This window comes from Camelus dromedarius, chromosome 23 (genome assembly GCF_036321535.1).
Source record: "Camelus dromedarius isolate mCamDro1 chromosome 23, mCamDro1.pat, whole genome shotgun sequence".
Taxonomy (NCBI): Eukaryota; Metazoa; Chordata; class Mammalia; order Artiodactyla; family Camelidae; genus Camelus; species Camelus dromedarius.
Genome location: NC_087458.1, coordinates 24401625 through 24412358, shown reverse-complemented (window position 1 = coordinate 24412358; position 10734 = coordinate 24401625). Strand labels below are relative to the sequence as shown.

At 39.1% G+C, this 10734-nt stretch overlaps 1 protein-coding gene across 1 annotated transcript in view; it reads right to left on the bottom strand.

Annotated features, from left to right (window-relative positions):
• Nucleotides 1–4364: 4364 nt before the first annotated feature.
• The window catches only part of AXDND1 (axonemal dynein light chain domain containing 1), a 71661-nt gene continuing 65291 nt past the window's right edge, over nucleotides 4365–10734 (bottom strand). Inside the window, exons 24-26 of the mRNA XM_064478046.1 lie at nucleotides 10031–10113; nucleotides 8898–9175; nucleotides 4365–4680 (exon numbers count right to left, since the gene is read on the bottom strand). Coding sequence (XP_064334116.1) covers nucleotides 4610–4680; nucleotides 8898–9175; nucleotides 10031–10113 — 432 coding nt within the window. The 3' untranslated portion in view covers nucleotides 4365–4609. The remainder of the gene's footprint in view (nucleotides 4681–8897; nucleotides 9176–10030; nucleotides 10114–10734) is intronic.

Sequence of the window (10734 nt, the reverse complement as noted above, 5' to 3'; positions counted from 1 at the left end):
CTAATTTGTATCTGAGTCCACCAAGATCAAACCACATGGTTGTGAGTGGGACAAGTCTATGGCAAATTTTATAACAATGGTACTCCAGGGCATGCGGGAATTGAGTGACTCTGGTCTGTCTAGACCTGCATTTATTGTACAGGCATATGACTTAAGGGTTGGCATACTGCAGGCTCTCAGACCCAAAATCACCAGAGAGAGGTTGTCCTTTTTTCACAGAACTAGAACAAATAATCCTAAAATTTATGTGGAACCAGTTTTTCTCTTTTTCTGCATTATTTATTTCTTAAGTTAGAGTATACAGCAAGTCTGGCCAGAAAATAATGGGCATGCAGCTTTGCCTATCATTATGAAAACAGCTTTTCATATTGCCAAAGCCACCCTGGGAAAAAACAATAAAGCTGGTGGTATAACCCTTCCAGACTTCAGACTATACTACAAACCTACAGTAATCAAAACAATGTGGTACCGGCACAAAGACAGACACATGCATCAGTGGAACAGAACAGAGAGGCCAGAAATAAATCCACACACCTAAGGTCAACTAATCTACAACAAAGGAGGCAAGAATATACAATGGAGTTAAGACAGTCTCTTCAACAAGTGGTGTTGGAAAAGCTGGACAGCTGCATGTAAATCAGTGAAGTCAGAACACCCCCTCACACCACACACAAAAATAAACTCAGAATGGTTTAAGGACCTAAATGTAAGACATGCCACCATAAAATTCCTAGAAGAGAACACAGGCAAAACATTCTTGGATATAAATCATAGCATATCTTCTGAGATCAGTCTCCCAATGAAAAAGAAATAAAAGCAAAAATAAACAAATGGGACTCATCAAACTTAAAAGCTTTTGCACAGCAAAGCAAACCATCAACAAAACGAAAAGACAAAAGTCAGAATGTGAGAAAATATTTGCAAATGATGTGACCAACAAAGGGTTAATACCCAAAATACACAAACAACTCACACAACTCATAACAAAAAAATAAACAACTCAATCAAAGACTGGGCAGAAGAACTAAATTGATATTTCTTCAAAAGCAGACACACAGATGGCCAACAGGCACATGAAAAGATGCTCAACATTGCTAACTATTAGTAAAACACATATCAAAACCACAGTGAGGTATCACTTCATACCAGTCAGAATGGCCATCATCAAAACGTCTACAAATAATAAATGCTAGAGAGGGTGTGGAGAAAAGGGAACCCTCCTACACTGTTGGTGGGAATGTAGTTTGGTGCAGCCACTATGGAAAACAGTATGGAGATTCCTCAAAAAACTAAAAACAGACTTACCCTATGATCCAGCAATCCCATTCCTGGGCATATCTCCAGAAAAGATGAAAACTCTAATTCAAAAAGATACATGTACTGCCAATGTTCATAGCAGCACCATTTTCAATAGCCAAGACATAAACAACTCAAGTGCTCATCAGCAGATGATTGGCATAAGATATGTGTGTGTGTGTGTGTGTGTGTGTGTGTGTGTGTGTGTGAGATGGAATATTACTCAGCCATAAAAAGAATGAAATAATGCCATTTGCAGCAACATGGATGGACCTAGAGAGTATCATACTTAGTGAAGTACGTCAGACAAAGACAAATGTTATATATCACTTATATATGGAATCTTAAAAAATGATACAAATGAATCTAAGTACAAAAACAGAAAGAGATTCACAGACATAGGAAACAAACTTATGGTTACCGAAGGGGTGGGGAGGATAAATTAGAATGGGATTAACAGACACAAATTACTATTTACTACTGTAAACTAGATCAGCAACATGAATTTAATTATAGCATAGGGAACTATATTCAGTATCTTGTAATAACCTATAATGGAAAGTAATCTGAAAAAATATGTTACTGAATCACTTTGCTGTACACCTGAAACTAACATAATATGCAAACCAACTATATTTAAATTTAAAAAAAAAAGGGAATTTCCAGGGGTCTTTGAAAGTGAATTGCAAAACGTAGGTTAACAAGGCAATATCCGAGTCATTGACTCTCCAGCTAGGAAAGGCCAAGAACAAGAGGAAAGCCCAGTATACCAGAATGTACCTGACAAATGACCTGACCACGGTCAAGTTGGTAGGACCATAATGTGGGACCGGATCTCTTGGGAGAGAATCACACTGTGCCCACATGCATGGAGTAGGTCTGGTGTGTGGTGAAGAGCAAGGCCTGATGGATTGGGGCTTGTTCACCAAACTTCCTAAGGTCCCTGAGACACTACCACCACAGTTCCCCAGGGACATGGAACACATCAGCACTGAGACTGGGGGCTGGGACACAGAGGAGCATGATGAGGCCTATCCAGTTCCCCTCCTGGGGGGCTAGGCCAGCTTTCTGGAGGTGAGGTCCGCGCAGCTCTGCCTGGACATCTGGGCACAGGCACCACAGCCTCCCCCAGCAGCCCGAGCACTAGAGAAGGGCAGCAAGAGCTCCTCCCTCCATTCTGCTTGGGAGACCACCTCGGGGTCACCCTGAGAGCATGCGGCAGTGTCTCAAGGACTGTCTAAAACTTCCCACAGACCAGTCTTTTGAGAAAGTGAAGCTGCCTATGATAACTTTCAGGGACCAGCAGTGCAGATGCCTTCCCTATAGCACACTTTTTAAAAAACTACCTAATATTCATTATGTCTTCCTACCACCACCCTAATTTTCTTCTGGGGATTTCCTTTCCCTGTACTGTGTTCCATTTTGGTGGAACAGTAGAGCAAAGTGTCCTTCCTTCCCCTTAAGGAAGCTAGAGAGATCCCTGAGGTCTTCTCGCCACACCCTGGTACATTCACAGGGTGGTTTGTGACTACAAAGAAGCCCACCTCCATCCTGGCACTTTAAGATTGATATAAGGATGGCAGAAATGATTGGAGTTCATTTGGTGGTAGCCAACTGGGTGAGATGGTGAAGCAATTCTTACTCCTGAAATTTAAAACTACCTGATCCTATCTGTTTCTAGTCCGGGTTTTTAAGACTTCCCTTCAGTCCTCTGAGCTCCCCAACATGCTTTCAACAAATTATCCTTTCCTTTGTGGTTTGCAAGAATGGGCTTCTATAGCCCACAACCAAACCAACCTCAACTAGGTCGATGGTACCAAATACTAATAACTAATTGTGACGATGTCAGACATAACTCTGACCTTTAGAGACAGCCTTCCACCTGATGGAGCTGACATATTCTGAGGGGAAGGGCTCTGTGTTCAGGGATGGGGGCTGCTGATTTGTATGGAAATGACCATTCATTCTGGCAAAGTAGGAAATTAACAAGAAAAAAACATGTTCTGAAATCCTACTAAAAAGCCCCCAGATGTGCTAGACTTTTCCAAGAATCTCTTTGGAAAAGCTAAAGGGTAGGCTGGCTCTCCCCACCAAGTGGCAACTGGACACAAGAGCCAATAGTGTGAACTGTGGCTTTCAGTTGGGCCATGAACAGTCAACTGTCAGGCGAATTTCCTGTTTTCTTCCCCTAGAATTAGAGTCATCCAGTAGGCTTCGGTTGACCCCAAGAATTTTTTTAAACCCATCCCACACACTTTGACAATGTGTGGGCAGAGGCAGGCCTGACCAGGGGCTGGGCTTAAATAGGGCTGAGGGCTCTGGAGTCAGAGGGTTTCTGAGGTTTGAGAAGGCAAAGGCCCAAAATTCCAGGAGATGAATCCAAAGGAGCACCAAATGTGTGGACCAAAGCACGTGCAGTAATCTCATAGGTGTTTGGAGCCAAAGAGATAAAGCAAATGCAAGTGAGCCAGGAGGAGTGAGCTAGGAGGGACCCCTTGCTGAGTGACTGCCCAGAATGTTGCTCGGCATTTGTCATTTGCAACATGTTTTTGCAGCCTAGTCCATCTCAAGAGCCTAGATGGATCTAGGGTCACAAACAGAGCAGACAAATGAGGCAATCAAAGCAAAAAATGGAGATTTCTGGGTGAATCTTCAGCAACCCGGGTCCCTCACCTGAGCAATGGCCTGCTGTCCCCATCACCATTGTCAAACAATCCAGAAACACAGGTCCAGCAACCTGGGGAATCTGACGCCCGTCAACTCTGTAACCTTGGGGAGTCTTATGCCATTTTGGGCCTCAATTTCATCTTCTGAGAAATGGGGATAACAGTATCTCCTCCACTTGCTTTGCTGGGTTACTGTAAAGACCAGATAAATCTTAAGAATGTCTGAAATACAAAATGTGAAAATGCTGTAGAAACCTAAGAGCATTATCAGGATCCTCTCCTGTAAATTGAAAACCTGATGCTCTTTATTTGCCACTCTTCTTTGCAGAGTTCAAGTCTTCAAAAAGCATTGTTTACTCAACAGAAACTGACACTTTTCATAGACGTCTGTTGGGAAATCAATTAAGAGACTAGAAAACCTTTGCACAAGCTATTTTTAATCTTGGAAATAAGCTAATGCACTGATTCCCTGCAATCATCCCTGTGACTCTTAAAGGAAAAATATTCCTGAGTTGTATGTCATGACTCTTCTAGTTGTTGCAAAGGGAGTCCCTCCAATCGACCCACACTGTGAGCTCAAACGTGCAGAGGTATCTAGGGTTAGTGCAGTGAGGGGAGCCGTGGTGAACCCCACTATCCTATGGTTGCTACTTGGGTTTGCTCCTGTAAATGGCTTTAATCCGGGTTTTGGATTTAGAGCTCTCCTTGCGCTGTACCTCTGAAAAGACAAAAACAATTAGAGTATTGCAGTAATAATATCTTACATTTAGTAAGAACTTTTAACTTTACAAAGCATTTAAAAAATTCTGTTCTGCCTGAGTAAGCCCCAAGCTACAAACTAGGTGCCCAAAATTTGACTCTACATTGGTTACTGGGATTGAGAATGCATTTCCTCAAAGTTTAAGTGTAGTCAGCTAACTGCCTGAGTTCTAGGTTCTGGACAAAGGTATTATGTGGTGAAAGAGAGAAGGAAAAGAGGAAGAATGTTCCCTCCTTTCCTTCTTATACAAACCCCAAGCTTGGTGGGAAAAAAACTCAAGTAGAGCTAGTATCTAGAACCCTCCCATATCCATTCCTGTACCCTTGTTCTGTCTCCTGGTCCCTCTCTCCAGTCTCCTGCGCACAGACCCTCCACAAGCCCCGCCCTCGGGATGGGTGCAGGAGGCATTCCCCCTCAAGCCTGCTCTCCCTGGCTGCTCCGTGATGCCAAGCTTCTCAGCTGGAATCCGTCTGACTGGCTGCTGCCACCTTCATCCCACATTTGGTCACCTTGTTCACACTTTGTCTAGTCCCCACGGCTAATCATAGGCCTCACTGAGATGAGAGACTAAGTCGTAAAGTCCCTACATTCCCATCAGCAGTGTAAAAGGGTTCCCTCTTCTCCACACCCTCTACAGCGTTTACTACTTGTGTTCTCTTTGATGATAGCCATTCTGATCAGTGTGAGATGACGTTGTGGTTTTGACTTGCATTTCTCTGATAATTAGTGATAGTGAGCATTTTTTCATGTGCCTATTGGCTATTTGTATGCTTTCGTTGGAGAAGTATCAATTTAGGTATTCTGCCCATTTGGGGAATGGGTTGTTTGTTTTTTTGTTATTGTGTTGCATGAGCTGTTTGTATATTCTGATAATTAAGCCCTTGACAGTAGCATTGTTTGCAAATATTTTCTCCCATTCCATAGGCTGTCTTTTCATTTTATCGTTTCCTTTGCTGTGCAAAAGCTTTCAACTTTAATTAGATCCCCTTTGTTTATTTTTGTTTTTATTTCTATTGCCTTGGTAGACTATGAGAACATTGCTAAGGTTTATGTCAGAGAATGTGTTGCCTATGTTTTCTTCTAGGAGGCTTACAGTGTTTTGTCTTGTGTTTATGTCTTTAAGCCATTTTGAGTTTATTTTAGTGTATGGAGTGAGGGAGTGTTCTAACTATTGATTTAGATGTGGCTGTTCAGTTTTCCCAACATCACTTGCTGAAGAGCCTGTCTTGCCTCTACTGTATATTCTTCACTCCTTTGTCAAAGATTAATTGACTAAGTCTGTGGGCTTATTTCTGGGCTCTCTATTCTGTTCCATTGAGCCGTATATCTGTTTTTGTTCCAGTACCATGCTGTTTTGGTTACTGTAGCTCTGTAGTATTGCCTGAAGTCTGGGAGGGTTATTCCTAAAGCTTCATTTTCTTCAGTATTACTTTGGCAGTTCTGGGTCTTTTTTGTGATTCCATATAAATTTTAGGATATTATGTTCTAGTTCTGTGAAAAATGTCCTGGGTAATTTTATAGGGATCTCATTAAACCTGTAGATTGCTTTGGGTAGTATGGCCATTTTAATAATATTAATTCTTCCAATCCAAGAGAACAGGGTATCTTCCCATTTCTTCAAATCATCTTTAATTTCCTTTATCAGTATTTTATTGTTCGCTGAATATAAGTCTTTCACCTCCTTGGTAGGGCTTATTCCTTTTTTTGTTTTTTGTTTTTGGATGCAATTTGAAAAGGGATTGTTTCTTTACTTTTCTTTTCTGATATTTCATTGTTAGTGTAAAGAAATACAACAGATTTCTGTATGTTAATCTTGTATCCTGCTACTTTGCTGAATTCATTTATCAGCTCTAGTAGTTCCTGTGTGGAATCTTTAGGGTTTTCTATACATAATATCATGTCATCCACATATAGTGACAATTTTACCTCCTCCCTTCCAATTCAGATCACTTTTATTTTTTTTCTCTTGTCTGATTGCTATGGCTATATAAATTCCCCTCTTGATTACTTTCTTCATTCACAGCTCAGAACACAATGATTCACTAATTGTTAAAAATAGTGACATAACACAAAAATAAATGTCTCCTTACTCTATCCAAATCTTATTTTTATTCAGCATTCACAAGACTCCTTCTTTTACCACATATGATTTTCCATCCTTTCACTGCACAACTATCAGGAGAAAAGTGATCTCCCCACACTAACTCATACGAATATGTCCCTGTATATGCCATAAGTGTCAGGTTGCTCCAGAGGTGTCTGGATTTTTTAAAGGAGCTGCCTGATAACCCTGAGGAATATCTAACTTGTGGATTTTCTGGAGAAATGTCCAGGTTACCTGTATGGCGTAGAGATTGCCTTGCTTAGCAGCCAGTTTCCTTAAGCTTTGCAAGGCTTCTCATCCTCTACTTTGAGCCTCTGGCAATGACTCTGATGGGGGTGTAGAAAGGAGGGGAAAGAGTAGCTATAAGTTTATGTAGGTTATTGTTTGAAGATTGGGGCCTAACTGTGTAGTTATCCTTTACCTAACATTATTAAAACTTTTTTTCTGGATTTAAACTAATTCCCAAGAGTTTTATGGAAATTGATAAAACTAAAGTCACTCATTTGATATTGCGGTAACTTCTCCAATTTAACACATAGGCCTTTTGTATGATTTGCATATTTATTTTTCTGTAATCTGGAAAAGTCTAGTTTCCAAATCAATAGGATAAAATTACACCACAATATGAAAAGATAACTTTTTTTTAATTAATTAATTAATTAATTTTTGGTGGGGAGGTAATTAGGTTTGCTTATTTATTTATTTTTAGAGGAGGTACTGGGGACTGAACCAAGGACACTCCAATAACATTTTTTTTAACTCATGAAAACTATCTCACATATATTCAAACCTAAAGCTAAAGGATCTTCACACCTGAAAAGATTAACATTTTACCAGTTCAGCGTTAAAGGAAGGAGGGAAAATGGGCTCACACTCTTCCACCACTGTGATACACCATACCCGAGGCCATAGACTGTGAGGGACTGGCTCATTTACTGCTTTTGCTGGGGGCATGGGTGTAGATAGGTGTGACAAAGGAAAACAGAGAGTAGATACCTTCTCAGAACTAGCCCTTGCACCAAGAGTTGTCCTGGGAATAGACCTCAGGTTGAAGATGAAAGTAAACATCAAAAATAGCCTCCAATACTGGGGATATTAAGAACTGTTAGAGGACAGATTACAGATTAATTTGAGGTAAGAAAATGAAGAATTAAATTCCTTTTCCTGTAGAACATAGGAGATTGTTTTCATCACAGAAAATCCACTAAGTACCAAAAAATAAAGATAAAATTCCCCATAAACCTCCATCAACTAGAGATAATATGTGTCAATGTTTGGATATATTTTGTTCTGGTCTTTTTTCTAGCTTTAAAAAATTGTGTCATATTCCTATTTTTTTGCATTTGATATTTTAACATAAGAATTTCTCATGTCATTACAAACTCCTTGTAAATACCATTTTAATGGTTACATAACATTCAGCTATGTTAATATAGCATAATCTATTTAATCTTTCTTCCATGATTGGAGAAGTAGGTTGTTTCTATTTTTTACCTATTATATACAATGACACACAACAACTTTGTTCCCATATTTAGGATTATTTCCTCAGACTAAATTCTCAAGAGTGAAATTAAGTCAAAATAATATGCATATTTTAAGGCATTCTCATAAACACTCTCAAATTATTTTCTGAAAGAGTTATATCTGTCTGTCTACCCATAAGCATTTTTTTTTTATAAAACTAACTACTTTGCTCCTTCTGGCCAGCATTGTATTCTTTGTTTTTAAAAACCTTTGCCAGTTTTATAGGTAAAACTGTTTCTCATGTTAGTTTATTAGTCTACCATTGTAAATCATTTGGTTTACCTTTTTGTGAGTTGCCTGAACAAGATAATTGTATATGGGACATTGTGGTATGCACCAGAGGTTGACACATTGTGACTGACTGTATTTCAATTGAAAAAAAAAAGATAATTGTATAATATATGTGTGCACACTCCTAGGAGAAATACGAACTAGTTTAAGTCCCCACCAAAGATATTGATACTCTCCTAAAATATTTATGATCCAATCAAGTTTTCACTCAAAAAACAGCCTAAATAAAGCAAAATGACAAAGCAATCCTCACCGTTCTTTGAAGACTTTGAGGCTCTTTCTACTGGCCTCATTCCTTCTTCTTCTTCTTCTTCTTCTTCTTCTTCTTCTTCTTCTTCTTCTTTTTGTTCTTCTTCTCCTCTTTCTCCTTTATCTTCTTCCTCTCCTCCTTCAGAGTCCTTCTCTTTATACTTCATCAATATTTCCTCTAGCTCTTTCTCCAGTTCCCTATTTCTCATAAGGGTATAATGTAGTTTCTCACTTACATCGTCAAACTTCTCCTCTGCTCGTCTGGCTCTGCTTTCAACCTCCCTGATGTGGACAAAGTCCAGAGAAACAAAACAAAGTAGAAAGGTCCAGAAAAGTATCTTTCATATATAGAAACTTACTATCTAAAAAAACAGCAGTGGCATTAGAAGACTATATTTGAAGGGTTCAAATAAGGAAGGCAACAGCATTAATTAGTCAAACATTGGAGGCCTGGGGGCTACTCTGGATGGTAATGTCAGAGTTGCAGTCATGGTGTGATATGAGAATATAACACATTTATCATTTCTTAGTGAAATATGACTTTTAGGTATCTAGTATTCTCCATCAATAGCCAAGGAATCCCTCTTCAGTACTTAATCTTGGCTTCTCTTTATTGATGTAATCCAACAAATTAAATCCAACAGGTCCCTTCTTTTCCAGCACCTTTAAAACCAGATCTTACAATCAAGAAAACCAGTTTGAAGTGCACTTCTTAATTACTAGAGCACATGTTATATGGCTCTGTGGCTGTGCTCTTCTCTTGGTGTTCTTAGACATCTTAGCTATACTTCCCTTCCTGCTGGCTGAGTTAAGTAACCTTCTTTCCTGTGCACAGTAGTTCTCTAGTTCATCTCTTAGAAACATACTGAATTAGATCACTCCCAACACCTCCTCCCCCAACACACACACACACACACACACATTTGACTTCCTCCATCACCACTGTAGATGAGGACAGATGTCCCTATTGGAGCAGTATAGTCATTGCCTCTAGCAGAAGATCTGAAAATACCCATCCCACTAGTAAGGAAATGGGAAGCAGGGGAACCAAAGGTAAGCCAAGAAGTGTGCATGTCTCAGCCAAACCTCCTGGCCAGCAATCTTTGTCTTCTTAACATTGTGGTGTCTTATACTTACATTAACTTCTCCTGCATGCGTTCAATTATAGCCATTGCTTCAAGATACTTTGGGGCCAATGTACCTTGATCAGCTGCTTCTCTCTGACAAAGGAAGTATGTACTATGAAAGAAATGAGAATCCCAATGGGAAATACCCTAGTTCATCAGGATGTTCTGGACCAACCCTTCCAGAATATGTTTTTCTACTCTTCATATTTATATAGTAAATAATTAAGCACACTCTTAATACCAAAGAAGAACAGGGATTGCCTGTGGCCAAACAGCACACCAGCTTGCAAATTATTCCTACTCATATAGACATTAATTAGAGTTGTAAAGAAGCAAGGAAAATAACATCAACAAAAAGAAACAGGAAAAGAAGAAAAAGTTTAAAAAATAGAGAGAAGGGTAAACATGTTTCTCTAATAAATCAAGTTAAAGATCAAGGAAATTAACTATATTTATCTTACTAATAATTCACTTAAATAAGCCTACAACATTGCAAAATCCAATTATATCTTTCAATTCCTTAGGGAAACTTATAAATATCAAGGCAGGGCAAATATGAAGAAAATAACCTCTTTTATTTAATCTGACTCAAAATATATTCCAGGGAATAAAGTAAGAGGATGGTAAAAGAGAAAATTTAGAAGACAAAAACTAGATATATAAGCATATTTTAAATGAGTAATATGATATTTTCCCAGAACTGTGTACTTTAAA